Here is a 20,910-nt window from a genome sequence, read left to right as displayed (position 1 = left end):
TAATGTTACCCCCTACACATAAACTTCAAATACAATATGTTTTAATATTATTTGTGTAAATATAAATGTATATCACATTAAAGTTTGGGTTCGAAAATCAGTTTTCTATTTGTATATCAAATCACTACATAGTATCAACGGATTTTGATGAAGTTTTCGTTGTTATTTAGAAAAATTGTTCTCGAAGAATTGTGTATACAAAACTACCTGTTACACGGCGTGAAGCCGAGCCGAGTCGTAAGTGAATACAAATGTATTATATACTTCACGCTGTAAACGCTCATTGTTCATACAAATTGATTTTCAAAATATTCAACAAACGAACAAATATGCGAAATGTTACTAACACATGTATTTCTTGGGTTATCAGTATTCATTTACTTTTGGATACTGAAACTGATGATGTGTAAAAATAATTTTACTGTTAAGTCTACGTAACTTATTTTAGGGCGAGTCAAGTTTCCACAAATAGTATATACATCTTAACATTATTATGTACCTAACATTAAAAAGGATACATATTGTGTACCGTTGTATTTAGCTAAATAAATAAATTATAAAACAAAGTCCTTTGCCATGTCTGTCTGTCTGTCTGTTCGCGATAAACTCAGAAACGACGGCACGGATTTTCATGCGGTTATCATCAAACAATTGTGTGGTTTCTGAGGAAGGTTTAGCTGTATGTTGTTACTCGAGCGAAGCCGGGACGGGCTGCTAGTAAGTAAACCAAATGTGAAAAATTAAATGTTAAAGTCTAATTTTGTTACATGTCATAAACAATTACGCTTGTTTTGTATTATTTTTATTATGTTTTACGTTTTCTGTACTATGGAAAATATTGTTACCAAAGTCATCTGTCATTGGTATTATGCACTGATATAAGTTTTATTACTATTATACTTCGATGTAATCTCATTTCATGTTGTAATTATTGTAAATATTAAAGTTGTGTAAATATATTTTAATTGCTCTGTAACGGAAAACCAAATATAGTAAAATTAGTTGTAATTTTTGTTTATGTTTCACGACTTACAGAATTATATGTGATATAAAAGGAAAGTGTTTTTTTTCTTGCCCAAATGTATCATTATAGTAAAGTGTGAAAACTATATTTGCCCGGAGGTTCGCTAACACGATTTTCCCACGGGACCATTAATGTTTTCCGAATTGAAAGGTGCAAGGCGTCCATTGTATGCGAAATTTCTAGAAAAATGACTAGATGCGTGTACAAGTGACAAACACTTTCCAATTTATAATTTCAGTTTTGGCCACTTATCGATATAAGATAGTGGATATAGGATAGTGTCAGAGCGATCTCTGACACTATCCTACAAATGTTATAAATCCGAACATCTGTCATGCTTCCGCGGCTGCCGCTGGACCGATTTTAATGGAATTTGGAACAGACGTAGTTGTTAGAAGTGAAGTGAAGGAATCTTAGGCCCGTTTAAATAATTAACCCCACAACGAATTATGATGGGGGTTGGAAATTTGTATGAAATAACAGATTACTCATTGCCGTAGATAGCTCCTCGAAGGTTTTAATATAAGTGAAACACAAAATCAATAATACACGTTTTAATACAGAGTATGGCATCTCGCTTAGTTTGTACAATTCCTGGTTACGGAAATTACAAATTATAAAAATTCCGAATAAATAAACAGTCTCATATAATTGTGGAACGCTTGACCACAATTCAATTTTTGCCCAGCCGCGGGGTTAGACATAATAGTATTTAAAAAAGCAAAATGGTATATATAACTCTTGAAAACAGATTTTTAACGAACTACATTTTTGCTATTGCAATATTAAATAATGAAGATTGGTTGATAAACGCCCAGTGTTGCCAGACAACGAGACACGGCGCCTTCATTTATTTTCTAAACTTTTTTAAAAAATCAGTATAACCCGACGGCTATGACAAAAATGTGAATGAACGATAAATAAAAAAAGATATCCACAAAAAGTATATATTGTTTAAAAAAAGGAGTGTGTAAATAAAATACTGTTGTATTTTACTTCACAAAAAAAACTATCCTGGAATTTATAACTGTTATATTATATATTCAACTTAATCATCAACAAATGTTAGGTTATCAAATACAATCATGGATTCAATAAGTACTCGGAAAACCTCCATGAATACAATTTTAAACAATCGTTCATTCACAACGAGCTACGTACAAAATAAATACTATTTAAAAAAATCATGAAATCAGTCTAACAGTTTCACTTACAACTAAATGTTAGGATAGAGGTCGGTGCACACCGAATTCGTGCAGCAATATGCAGCACAGATTGCATGGAATTGTGGCAATATTTTAATTTGATGCCTCTTTGAAGGATCACAATATTATAGAATAACACAGTGAAAGAATCACTTCAATAATTGAAGTATATTACAAAAAACAATACCTACGCATTCTTTGGGCAATACTTAGACTTGCTAAAACGCCCCAAACTAATCATATCTCCTTACGACGTCATTGGCAACAAATGAACTTTCCCATAATGTTCGAGCGCTAATAAATTAATTCAGGCTGAAAAGTAGCAAGACTAGTTTATTTACGTGTTCTATAATAATATCGCATATTTTTTAACAATTTTCATACGTCGTCCGGTCCCTTATTCCATACAATAATTGCTGCGTACGTGCTCGGTGTGGACAGGCCTTAAAGGTTTAAATAAGTAACTGCCACCATTCTGATTTCACACGTAGAAATATTTCCCTCGGATTTAAATTCTCAAAATATTGCATCCCACATAGTTTTCTGAACACGCGTTTTTTGCGAGAATATAATCGTTACAACGTCAAAATTAATATGGAAAACTCAAAGAATGAATTTTTCCATATAAATATTGAAGTTTTCGATGCGTTTTTGCAGAATATCATGCTACGCCACAGATGTCAGACTGAGGCATAAGGGTTTTTTTTTTTAGTTTCGTGACTCCATCGTTCGCCAAAACGATGATTTTGCCAACGTCAAGGTTCAATTGGGTTCAACTCTGTGTTGTCAATGACCTATACGTCACTGTCATTTAGTCTGACAGTGACATAAGACTGACGTCACCAGCGCATTTTATGAGACAAAAAGCAATTGATATGAAGCTATAGGTAATAAACATCAGCGGTTACGAGTACCCTAGAATACTGGAATCTTTCATTTGATGCCCTACCTCTGTTTTTGCGCGCTATACATTATACCGTCTTTGAGAGGTCGGATCACAGATAAGCGATATAATAAACAAGATTATTATTATGTACCTTCTATCAAACAGTTCTTAGCAGCACTAGCTCCAGTATAGCCTATAGCTTCATATAAATTACGAAAAATTCTCATTATTAATTAGAATCTTAATTTCCCAACTACTCAATCAGATTTCTTGATCACCCCAGACAGTTACTTTTGAGCAAATATCAAAAACTATAGTTAAATATATAAAAAAACACATACAAATCTAGAATGGCAGCTTTAAATAAACATAACACGATAATAATAAAAACTGTGACAGTTTTTCTTTTCATTTTAACCAGTCAGAGTGGGACAAAACCGGAAGTACTTTTGTGGAAGTCGACAATCATGTAATTCGTGCGCAATTCCTTGTAAAATTAATGACGAATACAATAATCTATTGCGATTCCATAACGTTGATGATACAAGTTCATAAAGTCTAGAATATTCTCAAAATTGTGAACGATTAAGAACAATAAAATTAATTTAAGCGATTTAATAAAAACAATTACTGAAAATTAATTATGCCAAAATATTAATCTATTTTATCAAATATTTTATTTCAATGTATGTGATTCAATTGTCACGATGTTCGCTTTTTGTCGTTGATTCTAGTCTTCACATTGTATAATGAAACGCAATAGATCATTATATACGAAATTGTGCTAATAATAAATACAAAATCACTTACTACTACTTATATTTATATAGGATTACGTAAAATAAGGGCATATTTACACTGGACTCCGTCAACAACTGGAGGACAGAATTATAAAAAAAAGGTTGGTTCGATTTGAGAAAATATTAAAATTGATTATGAATAAATATTTTAAAAAGAATACCTAAAAGTTTTTGTTGTCAAAATACCTACCTATCTTGTGACATATAAAACAATTATTAAAAAATATGTTGAAAATAAAAAAAATCGATATTTCGAGTAAGTTAAAATATAAATAATGACAATTTAAAATTTCAATAATAATTTCTCTGACCGAACATAATTTATATCATTATTAATAGTTAATTAATTTAAGTTACAAATTATTTACAAAAGTGCGTTGTATATAATATAGTATACCGAATATTACTTTTCTTTTCAAATCTTACGAACAACATGTGGTTGTCCGCATGAAAATTTGTTAGTTTTAATCAAAAACACTTTTAAACACTCAAAACACTTTATATGTAAAAATGCATACGGAAACTTTGAGCTTATGAACAGGAGTGGAAGTAGATCGATATATTTTATTTAAAAAGATACTATAATAAACATATATATAATAAAATGATAATAACAAAATACTTGTTTATTCATAAGAACTATCTATATTTATCAATAACTCTGATTGAAAATAAAATATTTTCGCAAGCCAGTATCGCGTCCGCAATCCCCACAGGAGCGAAGCTCGGGGCCGCAGATAGTATCAATGATACGGGAACATTTTATACAATATTCGTAAAAAAAAAATCTGGAAAGTATTTCTATTAGTTAAATACGGATATCATATGACTAGCTTTACATTTAATACAATATTAATATACAAAAGGGTTTAGAATGTAAACATTTATCTAATAGATAAAAAGTACTTTAAAAAAAAAACATTAATCGTGAATATTTTTACTTAAATTAAGTCGTAATTGGAATTTTAGGTTAAACAACCGATTTTGATTCAATCTTTTTAATGATATTTTATATTTCTGAAATATCATTGAGTTTTTACGCTTTTTTTACTTTACACTAACAGTATTTGTATTAAAAAAATACGCGTGTTATTTGTTTAATACAAATACTGTTGATATACTTTGATTCCATTTATTTGTCACTAGTTTTGTTTAGTAGTTTCAGAAATATAAACAAATCATTATTTAGGCCCAGCTCACGGCGCAGCCGGTTGCGCCATATTTGAAATAAATCAATGTAATGTAACAGGATGTTAAAACGATATTTTTTTTTCTTTTGGGTTACATTTTGAAACCCGTTAGAGAATTTTAATAACAATTTATTTCAAATAAGGACAAGCCTTTTAAGATTCATATTTATCGTGAGATCATAACATCAAGTCTTTTACTTGCCAAAAATGACATTTAAATTAGAAAAGATTACTTTGTCTACACAATTATCTAGAAGTATTTATTCGTCTAGAAATACCTAACAGTCTTTCTAGAATTTGAGCTTAGATTTTAATATTGTTATTCAGAAAAAAATTTTCTAAAAGTTTTATTTCTTTAGTTAGTTGCGTTGCGTTATTTTTATTTCGTTGGTTCAAATACTAGTGAAAATATTAGTTCTAAAGTTTCGAAGTAACAAAATGTTTACTTTTGATACGAAACCATCTGATTTGACGCTCTCTCTCTCTCTCACACATCGAGAGATTTCCCCGTTTCTTCCTCAGCCCAGTGTCCGCTTCCCTATTTATGCGTTTCGAGTTCGCACGGTCGTCGGCATCCCTAGTTGTCAGACTGATCTGATTTCATACTATCGAAGCTAATTTCAATAATTTTCTATATTTATAGTTAAAGTTTACTTTTAATCAAACAAATCAACCGATCGAAATGTTTTCGAACGGAAATTTCTTTAAAACATTCTAAAAGAATTGTTGTCAATTTATGAATTGAACTTCGATTGTGCGACTAAAGATCCCCACATTTCGATTCAGTTATGTTATTTACAAACATTTTGTTTCAGGATATAAAATTTCGCTTGTAGTAATAATTGTTTATAACCTTTACAGTTTTTTTAACCGTTTTATTCATGAAAACTAAACGAATATATGTTTGTCTCCTTCTTGTCAATGTCATTCAAAAAGAGACTTGTAAACTGGTAAAGTAGACCATTTGGACAAGTAGACTGATCGGGAGAGCAGACCGATCGTTCCGGAGGGAATGTTCGTTACTTTAGTTTCTTTTTAAACAACATTAATCTATTATATCATCTTTAGTTATTCATGAATAAAACTCAAATATTTATATTGACTTGGGACGAAAATCTAATTCCGTAATTCCTTCAAAAGGCTTTTATGTCCGTCCATTCACACCAACTCCCATTTTCTGAAGCTATAAAAAAAATCGGGGCAACAATTATTGAAAATTGATCCCCTATTTTCAAACCGTTTGAAATACGGGAGAAAAACTTCGAATTTACTTATATTTATCTTCCATTACACATATCACTTCGAAACAGCCCTAAAAATCCATAGGTTCATTGCACCCCCAGGGGTTGAAATCGAAACTCGAGGGGTTGAAATACGAGGTCCAGGGGTCGAAGCCCACAGTCCATGGGTCGATATCTTTTGAGCACTAGCAATGGAACTGCTGTTGCGTGATGGCCGACAGGTCCTTCATTAGACCCTCCAGGTTTTGCATTTCGCGGTGAAGACGCTCGGTGGACCTGGAGGGGGTCAGGGGTTCCAACTCCTCGGCGCAGTGGGGAACGCCTGCCCCTATATGAACATATACATTTGAGAGAATTAAATACTGATAATCAGAGCATATAAAAGAATGTCGCGTCTGACTGTTTTTAAACTTTCTGCTTTAACTTTGGGACTAATTAAATCTGTGTGATTTGTTCAATTTATGTATATTTATCACTAGCCGGTTCCCGCAGCTTCCGTGGGGCTTCCCACGAGATCTTTAAACCTTCGGGAATAAATTTCCCAAATAACATCATCAAAATCCATTGCGTGTTTTAGAAGAAAGCTTTAGAAACAGACAGGCGCGGATAACGACTTTGTTTTATACTATGTAATAATTTATTTATGTCTATAAGACCTACATTTATTAATTGACGTATATGGAGAAAAGGCTGCGGTGAAGTTTGTTGCGCCGCCTTCGCTTTGGAAGCCGGCAGTAGACTTAGTTTAAGTTTTTTTCTTGACCATTAACGAATTTAAATACTACAGACGGATATATAATTGACCTCACCGAGCTGCAACCTGTTGGGTATGTGTCCAGGCGAAGAACTGGCGCTCTTCTTGTACGGCGACGTCTCACGCACGCTGCCTGCTTGACAAACATTACAATGTTTTCAGACAAAATCAATTTGTTAAGAAATTATACCCTCTCGTGCACTTTTTCACGTCATATTCTAAATGAAATAATATTTACCAACGCTATAAACTACTGGCATTTCGGTACGACCATTGTTGACAATAAATGTCGAAAGAAACTCATTTAAATACAGTATTGGCCCGGGTCTTGGATGTTTATCTATATATTTGTTATAAAATATAGTATCGTTGAGTTAGTATCCCATCATAACACACTATGGGGCTAGCTCAATCTGTGTGATTTGTCCTAATATATAATACCAGATCTTGCCCGCGGCTTCGCCCACGTAATTTTCATAGTAAAATCTCGGTCATTCTTTAAGAAAAAATATGAAGAGTATGTTTACCAATTTTCAGCTTTTTATTTTGAAATTAAATTCAGTTAAGTTCTATACATTCTTTCATCCCTTTTTGGGTTGTGGGTTAACAATCTGAAACACATATTCACTGATTTGTTGTATACAACTAAAATCCAAGTTTTCAAGTCACTAACTTCAGCGGTGTAGAACTTTCATATAAAAGATTTCATATAAGAGAAGAAAAATCTGACTGTAGTACAGTATTAAATAAAAAATATTTCATTTGATTATTATTCCTATATAAATACAACTTAATTCTAATGAATATATCAAGCTTCATAGATGTGGTGTTCCCCAAGGTTCCATACTGGATTCTGTATAATTGTTATCTTTTCAAATAAAAAACTTGATTCTAGATAGTACATCAGGCATAATAAGATCAGGCTTCACAGTCACAGATATTCCTCAAGGTTCCATTCCAGGTCCATTATAATAGTTACCTCTGGAGTGCGACGGTGTGCTGTGGTCAGAACTGGGGTCTTGCAACGCGAAGCTGTGCAGCCCTGCGGGGGCCCGCGGGCGCTGCAGCGAGCCCGCGGGCGCCGGGGCCTCGCTGCTCAGCGAGTCGCGGCTGGAAGTGACAATGTTCACTACCACAATGGCATCTGAGAAGCTACTTGAACGATTCAACAAGATTCTCAGATTCCTTGCCTGATGGTTTTGAGCTACTTGAGTAATATCCAGTGTAACAGGCAGCGGTGGTAGTGGTTAAGGCCTGTCGTCGAAAGGATCGAGACTTTCGATCGCAGACGTTATTTAACACCTAGATTTTATTCAATGATTCCAAAAATCGTGATTCCACACGAGTTTGTAAACCAAACACCACTTGCTTTCCATGAAAGAAAACATCGTGAGGAAACCTGCACACTGGTTGATAGATATACTCGCTCGAATTCTTGTGTCTGTATATTCGCTGGTGTCCATCAAATGTGTCGCTTCAATTTGGGCACAAACATTTTGTTTCGGAAAATATCAATATTTACATATTTATGTACAATTCATATTTAAGATCTCAGTGTATAATGTTCTACGTGGTCCACAATTCCACAATAGTGAGCCGGTGTTCCTCAAGGCTGTAATCTGGGACCTTACAAATTAATAGTTTATTACTTAAAAACCACATGATTCACTGTTTATAATGTCCTAATGATTGATAAACTACATAAAGCTCTTTCTCTCTCGCATCGATACATATCTAAACTTCAAATAAATTCATCACAAAAAAAATTGTTACAACTCATAGCGGTGTCACCCAAGGCTCTACACTAGGACCATCACAAATCATTGTGCCAACAAAAACTCACTGTGTATAATGTCCCAGAGGTTCGTAGGCCACATAGTGCCCTCTCTCTCTGGCCGCGCACGCGTAGATGTCGCCGCCCGCGGGCGCCGCGCATGCGCCGCCCAGTGCGCACGCGCCTGACCCGCCTGGTACATTACAAAATATAACATTTCATATTTGTAGGATAACTACAACTTTTTTTGTTTTATTTATTCATTCAAATTTTGACATTTTTAATAATGATGTAAATTCGTCCTCCTAATTCTTAATATATGTATAAGACCTATATTTGTTAATTGACGTCTTTGGAGAAAAGGCCGCGATGAAGTTTGTTGCGCCGCTTCTTCTTCACCTGCGCTTTGGAAGCCGGCAGTAGACTTAGTTTAAGTAATTTTTTGACATCAATAACTGATGTATATCATCCTAAATTGAATAAAGAATTTTGAATTTGAATTTACCCAACCTATTAGAATGTATAGTGACACACATAAATGGTAAATAGAAGTTATAAATATACAATTTGACGAAAAGAGTCACTATTTATTTGTATTTTTAAAGTACCTAAATTACTTTTTAATTACATTGACGCACAAAGATAATAAAGTAAGTTTTCTAATATACGAATCATTTAAATATAAATAAATATATATATAAGGATAAAATCACACAGATTGAGCTAGCCCCAAAGTAAGTTCGAGACTTGTGTTATGGGATACTAACTCAACGATACTATATTTTATAACAAATACATATATAGATAAACATCCAAGAGCCACCCTGTAGACGACAGCGTCAGCTGGTTCAAATTATATTTCAAGGGATATAATTGCGCGGGCATATATTTATACCTGTGATCACAACCTGTGATACCAAATTTCATAACAAACCAGTAAATTTTGCGTAAAAGAGTAACAAACATACACGCAAACTTTCGCATTAATAATATTAGTAGAATAATTGAGGAACAGTGTACATACAAGGCGCGGGCGGCGGGTGCTGCCCCAGCTGTGGGTGCAGCGACGCCAGCGACGACTGCGGCGACCCCACGCCCGCCAGCAGCGGGGTACTCTGTCCAGACACATTTACACAAGTTTTTATTTCAATATATTCTTCTTTTCTGTGTTTTATTGACAAATACAAAAGTACAAATAATTAAAATCATCTCAATTACTGTATTAATTAATGATGTGCGAACAGACAGGCAAAAAGTCTAAAAAAAATTGTTTTGTCTTCTATTAGTTCTATAAAGATACCCAATAGATTTTTTCTTTAACAATATTTATTGGGCCAATATTTACAGGAGATATCTCCTATGTACAGACATAGCCCACCTACGGTTTTATTATACATGGTGTACCATGGTGTGCATAAATTCTGCATGTCATCACTAAATATATATAAGAACATTTGTTATCTTCACCACAATTATAAACCCTATTTATTACGAATAATCAGTCCAGACTTAACCAATCAAACACAAAAATATACCCTAAAATACCGTAAGCCCGTTAACCTTCGATTCCCATACTTAGATAACACGAATCATATTATTTAAGTAAATGATATCTAGTAGCCCTAATGTTTGGTGTGCCCTTGCAGGTCGTCACTTGCGCTTTAAATATATGTGACGTGTTTTAAACCTGTGACCTGCTATAAAGAATCGGAATCTGCCCCACCCACCTGGTCGGGATGCGGCGCGCGGTGCCTCCTGTCGCAGGTGCTGGCGCAGCCTCCGCCCGCCCCCGCCCCCGCCCCAGCCCCGCCCAGGCCCACGCCCACGCCCGTCATCGCTGGAGAAAACATATTCATTGATATGTTACACCATTTACTGATTGACTGAAATAATTTATTTAAAAACTAAATTTTGCTGGCGTATTCGCCCGCGTGAGTTTCCCACGGAAATATTTGTTTTTCCATTTATAAATATTTGTTTTTATATTTGTTTGATTTTTTTTGGATAAAATGTACTATTACTAAATATTTGTTTATAAATATTTGTTTTTATATTTGTTTGATTTTTTTTGGTTATGGAGAAGGACATAGTCCTTCTCCATAATTCAAAGTACATGTGTGCAAAAATTCAAGAAGATTGGATAAGCGTGAAGAGGTAACAAACAAAATTACTTTCGTTTTTATAATATTAATTAAGATTAGGTTTAGACATACACAGGAATTTTTTCACGTCAAATTATAATCTAAATCATCATATAATCTAAAAAAAGCTGGCATTTTGGATCGACAGCAGCTGAAAATAAATGCCGAAAGAAACTCATCTACATTCAGCCGTCGAGCGTCGGAGCCCAGGGCCAGTTTAAAGTATTCGTTAACTTTTCAAAGAATAAGAACAGATTCTAGAAAAAAATAAAAAGGAAATAAAAAACAAAATCTTACGTTTGTATTCGCACCGGTCGCACCTATACTTGTCGTAAAGGGCGGACGCGGGAGACGCGCGCGTCTCGTCCGACCCCGCGCAAGATGGCGACCGGCGGTCTTTGAGGGGAGACAAAATATAAAAAAAATTAAAAAAATCTTAAATCATAAACACAAAAGTGAAATTTTAAATGAAAAATTGGTAAACTTTCAAAGAAAAATAAATAATTATAAGTTAAATCTATACTGATATTAACCTCCACTCCATATTCCCCTGTGGATGTCGTACAAGGCGACTAAGGTACACATACGCTGGGCAACAATAATATTCTCAAAGAGAGACACTCCTTGTACTTATATACATTATGTAACAACTTAAACTTGTGACTTGCAATAAATAAATCTGAATCTCCTTTCCCAAACAGCCAAAACTATCATATACCGATGAATATACAAGACCATCAATCTGATAAAGATCATCTTGACTTGCCCCGGGTCATCGAACCCGAACTCCAGTGTTGCAGTCAGTCAGAATTCGTCAAATATATTTAAACTAGCTAAATGCATTCGAATTGCTGTTGGTGTCACTCAAGGCTCTCCACTGGGACCTTTACAAATTATTAACAACAAATTATAACAAAATTAACTCTCTTTTCACGGTGGAGATAGACTCACCGACATATGTAGGCACGTAGTGCCTCCTGTCCAGTGAGGCGGGCGGGTGCTGCATCCTCGCGGGCTCGTACTCGGCTGCGGGCGCGCGGCCCAATGTGAGTGTTGATGCCACTAGGGCGCTACCCTCCGTGCTTCCCGCCGATACTAGACCAATCATTCATTATAGTTATTTTTTACACACAGGGTTACTGGTGTCAAAAGCATAACCTTCCGAAGGCGCATAAGGTACATAGAGACTAACATCTTTTGTTCTACGACTTTTGTCTAAACGTAATAAATACAGAAATTTTCCTTTTTTTGTTTTAATATAGTTTCTATAAAACGTTAACTCTATGTTCGATTCCGCTACATAACGCTACTGCACTGTCTCGTGTTGCTCGGCTATTACATAGAGTTTAGAATCGCAAATCAGATTGTATTTTTTTTATATGAAAAAAAAACAGACGAATCACGAAAAGTCGTAGAATAAAAGTTGCTTGTTTTGATGTACCCGAGTAGTCTTTAGGAGGTTTTGCGTTTGATACCAGTAACGCTGTATAACTAGCTTTTGTCAGCAGCTTCGCCCGCGTGATTTCTCACGGTAGCATTTATTTTTCCGGGATGGAAGTACTCTATCTCCATCTCCATACTTCAAAGCATTTGCTTTTGTATGCAAAATTTCAAGAAGATTGGTCGAGTAGATAGAGCGTGAAGAGGTAACAAACAAACATACTTACGTTCACATTTATGATATTAGTAGTTAAGATTAGAATGAAACGACAAAATAGCAGTGTACGGTGAATTGCTCGAACAAGGAAAGGGTGAATTTCACAAGCGTTTGAACGCGGCGTTTCATTAGTACATTACATAGTTTTTTACAATAAAGATTCTTTTTTTATTATTAAACATTTATAATATTACATTGTACCAGTACTTTATTTATTTATAACATAGGATAATTAAATTGATCACTGTGTATGGTACAATTTAATAAACACTAATGAGAGCCGGCGGCGGGGTTCAAAACGCACGTGAAATTCACCCAAGAGAGGGAGAAGAATTTGTGGTATATATCGTACTCTTACTAGCGGAGCTGTGCAGACTCTTGTCCATGTGCTTGAGCTCCATCTGGTCGTGGTGGATCCACAGGTCCGGCGGCTTGATGGCCGCTGACGCTGAAGATTTCTGGTACGTGCTGGAACGTGTGATGTTGTGTTAAGGGTGTATCAGAAACGCCGTGCACATACGAAACCGTAAGATAAGGTATATTGGGTAGATCCTATAAATAAATAAATATATTAGGACAAATCACACAGATTGAGCTAGCCCCAAAAGTAAGTTCGAGACTTGTGTTATGATGGGATACTAACTCAACGATAATCAGAAAAAGATAATTTTCCATCATGACCCGACCGGGTTCGAACCCGGTACCTCTCGGTTCAGTGGCAAGAACTTTGGCACTTTGCCACCGAGGTCGTCAGATCCTCTATGCGAAGTTTTCAAATAAATACTAACATTTCTAAAATGTTAATTTACGAAAATAATTATTAATCGGTAAGTATGCGTTCAAATCATATCAATGATTACATGTCTAGATTACATTTTCATAGTTAATTTTTTTTTATCCCCCCCTTAATGGAAGTGTAGATATTTCCTGGAAACTTCGCATAACGGATCTGCCTAAGGTAGCCTATCCCCCCGTTTTGTATGTGCACGGGGTTTATGATACACTCGTCCAGTTTCTCATGAATTCCCAGCAGTGTTCGGCGTAGTGAGGTCGCGAAGTCTGGAGTTTAATATAAAAAAAAAGCCTAAAGTCCTTCGGGCTTATGAATAATCTTTTGTTACAAGTCGCGGGACAGCGGCGGCTGCGCGCGCCGGCAGCACCAGGACAGAGATCCTACAGTTGCAGCCTCACCTGGTGTCCGGCGACAAAGGCGGCTGCGCGCGCCGGCAGCACCAGGACAGAGATCCTACAGTTGCAGCCTCACCTGGTGTCCGGCGACAGCGGCGGCTGCGCGCGCCGGCAGCAGAGAGACAGCGCCAGCGCGGCGGCGAGCGCGAGTACTGCGCATGCGCCGCCAGCGCTGGCCCACAGCCAGGCCGACGTCGCGCTGGCCAGGCCCCCGCCCTCGCCCGATTCTGGGGGACAGGCCGGAATATTTAAGGCGTTTACTCGGAATTCGAACCTTCACAGGAATTTTTTTCCAGTCGTATTCTAAATTATCTGTGAAAAAGGGCACGCATCCAGGAGACAAGGGGACATTTTACGAAAGGGCAATTTTGGGACGAAATGGAAGAAATCACTAAAATAAAAAAAAATCACCCGCCGCGTCTGTCTGTTTGGAAGATTTCTTCTTTTAAACTACGCAACGCACTAACCATTACATTTTTTGATGACACTAAGATGCAAATAAACTTCGATATATTAGGTCGATTTTTTCAGGAGCCTTTGGACGTTGCAGCTCGAGGACGAGAGCTGTGGAAGATGCTACGCCGACACAATCAACATCACAGGGTCACTTTCACGAAGGGGTAACAACAACATATCTCCCAAACTTACTGGTTTTCGCTTGTAGTTTGTATTCCGTGGCCGGCGCCCCTGAACGAAACACAGGCAAGGTGAAAGTTAACGACAAACGAACTTATCATTGCTTCAGTTCAATGCACACGTTCTATATTTCATTTTGTATAGTCAGCAAATAGGCTTGCCGCGCTTAGGATTATTTTTATTAAATAGTGTCTACGTTATGATGTAATATTTTATAATGCTTATCGCTGGAATGTGCGTACTTTGTAACCGTGTACAAATAAATTTATTATATATTAGGACAAATTACACAGATTGAGCTAGCCCCAAAGCAAATTCGAGACTTGTGTTATGGTATACTAACTCAACGATACAATATTCTATAACAAATACATATATAGATAAACATCCAAGAGCCGGATCAATCAGAAAAAAACATTTTCCATCATGACCCGACCGGGGATCGAACCCGGGACCTCTCGGTTCAGAGGCGAGCACTTTACCACTGCGCCACCGAGGTCGTATGGTTTAAAATTTTTTAATAATATATAATGTTACTATCAGCGGGAACCTGTAATTGGCTTCTTGTAACGTATAGTTTTTGTCTACAATTAAGATTGTATGCTATTGGTTCTTTAAAAAAAATATATATAAATAAATTAATAAAAAAATAATAAATATAATTTCGTCAAATTATATTGTAAAATTAGTTCACGTTTCACGCCACATCATCGCGAACACACGCTACCATTTTTTTTATTTATTCAACAAATTTCCGGACGTTCAATAAATCTTATTTTATAGCAAACTCATCTTTGCTTGTCAAACAGCTCATTGTGTTGTATTGTTACCAATAAACGTAGAAATAATTCATTCTGATCACTTGTTCTCTTCACTACACGGATCGACCACGATCCATTCACTCATTTTTTAACTCTTTCATTCGGTCAGTCATTCTCTTCAACAGCGCAACAAATCGAAATCAATAAACTCAAAAGAAAAAGTATCTCACGTTTTTTTTTTTGTTCTGAGCAATTTTTTTATTATTATTTTTAGAATTATTATGAGCAAGCGAATAAATAATTACAACTCCAGATTTTTTTCATCCGATTATTTTCGAAAATAAGTTAATAAGCATGTGTGACTTGTATAACAAATCCATTTAAATAATTGGACTGTTGTCAAAGTCATTTGGTTTTTGGAAGACAATTTCAATGATAAACATGTAAAAATCTCACCCATAGCAGTGGTGTAAGACACGGGCTGCGAGAAGGGCCCCAATCCTTTACTGTTTTTCGCTTGTATCTTAAAGTTGTACGTGGTCCTGGGCCGCAGTCTGTCCACGCGGGCCCGGGTTCGATCCCCGGGAACCGAAACTGCGATCCATTCTTCAGCTCCGGAACGTTGTATCGCGTACATTATAACGTAACCTGTGTGAATTAGTAAGAAATCATAAAAGCGTGAAAAAAAAAATGCTTTTTAAGCGGTCTTTGTCAGTCGCGCAATCTAACCAAAAACACGTGATGACGAAAGAATCTATTATTAATCAATCTGATTTTTTTAAAAATATTTAGTGACAACCCTGACTACATTGTCGCCGCTGGTGGCTGATCCACCTTAAGCAAGGTCGTCGGATGACTGTTTGAATTTCATTAGGTGTAGGTTGGTGTTAAGCTGTAGGTATACATCAATGGGCTAAAGTTTTTGCCCTCTTCCAATATCCCTGTACAGTTTGTCAGTGCAACCAACAGTGACACATTCACATACACACATACATTAAACGACAAGCTGCACAGTAATAAATTATAGAGTATTGTGGAACGGAGATAAAAATAAATAAATATAAATGGACAAGTTACACAGATTGAGCTAGCCCCAAAAGTAAATTCGAGACTTGTGTTATGGGTTACTAACTCAACGATACTATATTTTATAACAAATACATATATATAGACAAAATCCAAGTCCCGGCAGTGTAGCAGGGCCACAGATAGAGAGGACTGACCGGTGAGACGGCCGTTGGGGCGGGCGGGCGGCGCCCAGCTGAGCTCAGCCGCGCGCGCGGACGCAGTCGCCGACACGCGGGCCTCGCGCGGCGCTGAGCTCGGCGCCGTCTCCAGCGACGTGTTGCTGGCCAGCATCGACCACGGGGACTCGCGGCCGCCTGATCAGCGGATACAACAATGTACAACCAAATCACACAATATTTCACATCAATTCAATTTTATATCTAGTATTATTATAAAGCGGTGGTGGTGTAATGGTTAAGACGTCCGCCTGTGGATCGAAAGGTCCCAGGTTCGAATCCTACTCGTGCCGCATGAGTTTGTATACCAATCTGACTCATGTATAGTTTTCATCGACCACCACTTGCTTCCGGTGAAGGAGAACATCGTGAGGAAACCTGCACACAGGTGGACGGTTTAAGTTCACTAGTGTGTATGCGATTAGTTGCCCCACTCGGAAGGCAATTGTAAAAGTCATATCAAATGTCTTTGAATATAATCTGACACCAGTCTTAGCAATAACAAACGAAGAAAACAAAGAAAAAGCAGATTCTTTAAAAAAATTCGTATCATCTCTATCCTCTTTGTTATCCTAGATGTGCGAAAGAGACGAACAACATTCCTACCTTTGATCAACTTAACAGCAAACTCGTAAGTGGTATAGGGCTTCAGGTCGTCCAGCATACAATTCAGGTCTGTAGCATTGAAGGTCTTAGCTCTTGCCCCGCCCGCCGCCGCCCACCGCACCACGTATCTACGGCCGTCGGTCACCGCCTGAAAGTTTTTTGCAATTTCAACCTTACGCCTAATAGATTAAAGGCTGATCTGATCGCAAAATCGTTCTGTGAGTTTACGAATATCGTGATGGAAATTAAGACTTTAACCGTATGTACACATATGGTTAAGAATAAGAATTACAGGCTTATTTCCATTATATGATACTGGTGGTTACAAAATAGTTTCTAGTGGTTCGCCTGAAAGTTATGGCAATTTCAACCTTATGTGTGAATAATTAAAGGCTAATTTTCGTTACGATACTCTACAATATTATTTAGTGGGGCTGTGGGGCTTTTTGTCAAAAAATATAGACGAGTTTCACAACGCCTGGCAAAGGGACAAAGCGTCATCTTAATTTTCAAGCGAGTTACGCTAACCGGTGTTAACCAGATTTAAGTCACAGATACCAGAACATCTGTTATCTCAAATGAAATTCATTCATTACATTCTATTGAGAGCGGCATTGTAAGGATCCACGAAGTCGACAATGTTGTCCAAAAATGGTTAGATAACTTGCCTCTCCATTTTTAATCCTAGTTTGTGTTGTATGAAAAAAAAACACTACACCACTTTATGTTACGCTGATCCATTTGAGATACTTTGGCAAGATATTTGAGGAGAGGGGATTCCCTTATATATGTAAAGAAAACCTTTATGGTTATAAGATTTTCTTTAATTTAAAAATTGTACTGACACTGTCAGATATACATGTCATGAAGGAGAATCTGAATTTATTTTTGTTAGATTATATATCAAATTAGTTAAACAATCTTTGGAATAGGATCTTTTAATGTTGTTTTATAATGATAATCTCCTCTGTGTAGTATTTATTGGAATAAAACCGCGTGTTTCTGTGAAAAATCAAGATATTTATTTTTATAGCTAAATCAACATTTATGAACAGAATTAAGTTTACCATGAACAAAAAAATTTACTCACCTGTGAAAAATCAAGAAACAACATTAAAAGATCCAAAGATTGTTTAACTAATTTGATATATAATCTAACAAAAATAAATTCAGATTCTCCTTCATGACATGTATATCTGACAGTGTTAGTACAATTTTTAAATTAAAGAAAATCTTATAACCATAAAGGTTTTCTTTACATATATATAATTGTATTAGTGCGTCGACCGATCGGCCGACGTCATAATGCGTTCGGTCACACCGAACACAAATAATAATAAGAACGAAGTAAGCGGTGAATCAGGTCCTTAGAATGAATGATATGATAATGAATGATAGGTTACTCACCTGTCCCTTCGAGAGGGTCGGGTCCGTCCAGTAGACCACAGCTGTAGTCCCACTTAACATTATAGCCTGTAACAGAAAGACAAAATTTGGTCTTTTATTAAGTAACTAGATGATGCCTGACGACTTCGTTCGCGTGGCCGAACAATTTTTGGTAAGGAGACAAAATTATTAGAGAAATTTAATCGTACAGACGAATGTTACGATACATATACATACAGAATATGCTAAACAGACTGAAAAAGTATATTTTCTATAGTTTAGCTGAACTATTGTGACTCTTCTTCAGGTGTTCCAGATCTTCTATTTTTATACCTCAAGAGAAAATGCTCATCAGACTGAACAACTTTTATTAGAGCGTCATTTCTATATTCTCTATAGCTTAGCTGTACCATCATAGGTCTACATCAGTTCAAGACCTCCATGTAAAATTTTTGTAAATATATTTCCGTTTTTAGGGTCCCGTGATCTTTAAAATGTTATGTTTAAAAAGTGGTCAATTTATTTGTATGAAACCATATACAATTGTGCTATTAAAATCTAATTACATAAAGTGATAATAAAGTGCTTGAACTACAATTACAATGTAAACAATGATCTTAAAAGTTGGCGCTAAAACTTAAGCTTGACATGTGTCATCATATTTTTTTTTTTGCGGCTGTGGACAATCACCTTCAGCCCCACAGGGGGTATCAACGGCGGGGCGTCTTCCTCCTCCTCCTCGTCCAGCTCCCCCCTCTCGTCATCCTCCTCCTCCTCCTCGAGGTCGTCGCCCTCCGCCGCGGGAGGCTTCGTCCTCACCGTCGCGTATACCGGAGGGCCAGGCCCGAGGGAGTTGGCGGCGCGGAGGGATATCACGTATTCTGAGTTCGGTTCTGGGGAAAAAATCAACTCCCGTTTACCATACTGAGACCCAATAGCAGTACCTGAGTCGCCTCCTACGATATTCAAGGGAGGATATAACATGGTTCAATATAAGAAGTACCAGGGGATCATGAAGCAGGAGTCGTCTAGTCAATCATGGTCTAGAAAATACGGAATCATACGACTCGAGGTACCAGGACATCATGAGATTGGAATAAGTAGAACTCGCTCAGAGTATGGATGGAAGCTAGAGTGCTGATGATACGGCATTATTGTCTCTTGTGATCCCCGGAAGGATTATTGAGTGGTTAAATTGTAGAAGTACCAGGACATCATGAGTTCGCAAGAAGTAGAACTCACGCAGACTATGTATGACGCTGGAGTGCTGATGATGCAACAGTTGTCTCTGGATCCACGGAAATATATGAAGCCGTCCAACTCTAGAGGTACCAGGACACCATGAGATCCAAGAAGTAGGACTGACCCAGACTATGTATGACGCTGGAGTGCTGGTGATGCGGCAGTTGTCTCTGGTGCTCATCGGGCACACCCAGCCCCCAGCCCAGCCAGTACGAGCGCACCACCACCTCAGGGGTTGACACGACCTCGTCCGACCACCACACCGAGATCCAGTTGCGGCCCGCGCGGGCTGTAAACAAAATAAATATAATACATACTAGCGAAAGTCTGTCTATTTTTCTGTTTGCTTTCACGGCAAAACCATGTGACTTCGATGAAATCCATATTAATATTATAAACGCGAAAGTCTGTCAGTTCCGCTTTCACGGCTAAACCGCTCGACCGATTTTGATGAAATTTAGTATGCTTGTAGATAAAGACCCCCGTCCAAACATAGGCTACATTTTTTTTTAAACTTAATATAAAGGATGTACCTAATCACCTATTTCGTATGTGCACGGGATTTATGATATACCCCTGTATATTATTAAATTTCCCACGGGAACAATTAATTTTCTGGGATGAAAGGTAAAAAGGTGTCCTTTTTCATACTTCAAACTAAATTTGTGCAAAATTTCAAGTAGTTTGGTTGAGTAGATAGAGCGTGAAGAGGTAACAAACAAACTTTCGCATTTGTAATATTAGTTAGGTTTTTCGATCAATATACGCTACGCTTATGGCATAATCGAGCAACACGTGGGGCAGTTGTGAATATAGTTTTAGACCAGTGGTCAAAGATAGCTACCACGGACAGAGCTGCGGGCAACAGCTGATATATCTATATATATATCACTTTTTACACCAACTACTTTTTTGATGTCTAAATCTGTTGTGGGGAGAGATTTTTGGTAATAAAATCGAATAACATTCATAAAGGTAAATATTAATAAAATCCTGTGGTTGGAATCAAAGTGCGAATATTATTTGACATATACATGCGGAACCCACTACAGATAGAATTGAGAAAATACGAATTGGTAATATGAATGTGGACAGTAGTTATCATTATCAATGATTTCAATTCATTCATAAATTATTTGGCAGCAAATTGTGATGCCAAAGACTATCAAATAACA

At 36.8% G+C, this 20,910-nt stretch overlaps 1 protein-coding gene across 3 annotated transcripts in view; it reads right to left on the bottom strand.

Annotated features, from left to right (window-relative positions):
• Positions 1-5,046: 5,046 nt before the first annotated feature.
• Positions 5,047-20,910, bottom strand: part of fra (frazzled) — a 101,867-nt gene continuing 86,003 nt past the window's right edge. For 2 of the 3 annotated variants that reach the window (XM_053765446.1, XM_053765448.2), the window contains exons 19-34: positions 19,860-20,024; positions 19,184-19,386; positions 18,515-18,580; positions 17,108-17,255; positions 16,481-16,639; positions 15,714-15,905; positions 13,937-14,087; positions 13,025-13,140; positions 11,967-12,110; positions 11,313-11,411; positions 10,602-10,711; positions 9,899-9,989; positions 8,944-9,067; positions 8,080-8,210; positions 7,156-7,233; positions 5,047-6,674 (exon numbers count right to left, since the gene is read on the bottom strand). In XM_053765446.1, the coding sequence (XP_053621421.1) occupies positions 6,532-6,674; positions 7,156-7,233; positions 8,080-8,210; positions 8,944-9,067; positions 9,899-9,989; positions 10,602-10,711; positions 11,313-11,411; positions 11,967-12,110; positions 13,025-13,140; positions 13,937-14,087; positions 15,714-15,905; positions 16,481-16,639; positions 17,108-17,255; positions 18,515-18,580; positions 19,184-19,386; positions 19,860-20,024 (2,120 nt within the window). In that variant the 3' untranslated portion in view covers positions 5,047-6,531. The remainder of the gene's footprint in view (positions 6,675-7,155; positions 7,234-8,079; positions 8,211-8,943; positions 9,068-9,898; positions 9,990-10,601; positions 10,712-11,312; positions 11,412-11,966; positions 12,111-13,024; positions 13,141-13,936; positions 14,088-15,713; positions 15,906-16,480; positions 16,640-17,107; positions 17,256-18,514; positions 18,581-19,183; positions 19,387-19,859; positions 20,025-20,910) is intronic. The other variant, XM_053765447.1, reaches the window with a different exon arrangement.

The sequence above is a fragment of the Plodia interpunctella genome, chromosome 27 (assembly GCF_027563975.2).
Source record: "Plodia interpunctella isolate USDA-ARS_2022_Savannah chromosome 27, ilPloInte3.2, whole genome shotgun sequence".
Classification (NCBI taxonomy): Eukaryota; Metazoa; Arthropoda; class Insecta; order Lepidoptera; family Pyralidae; genus Plodia; species Plodia interpunctella.
The sequence above is the reverse complement of the archived record's forward strand: the minus strand, read 5'-3'. Positions and strand labels throughout refer to the sequence as shown.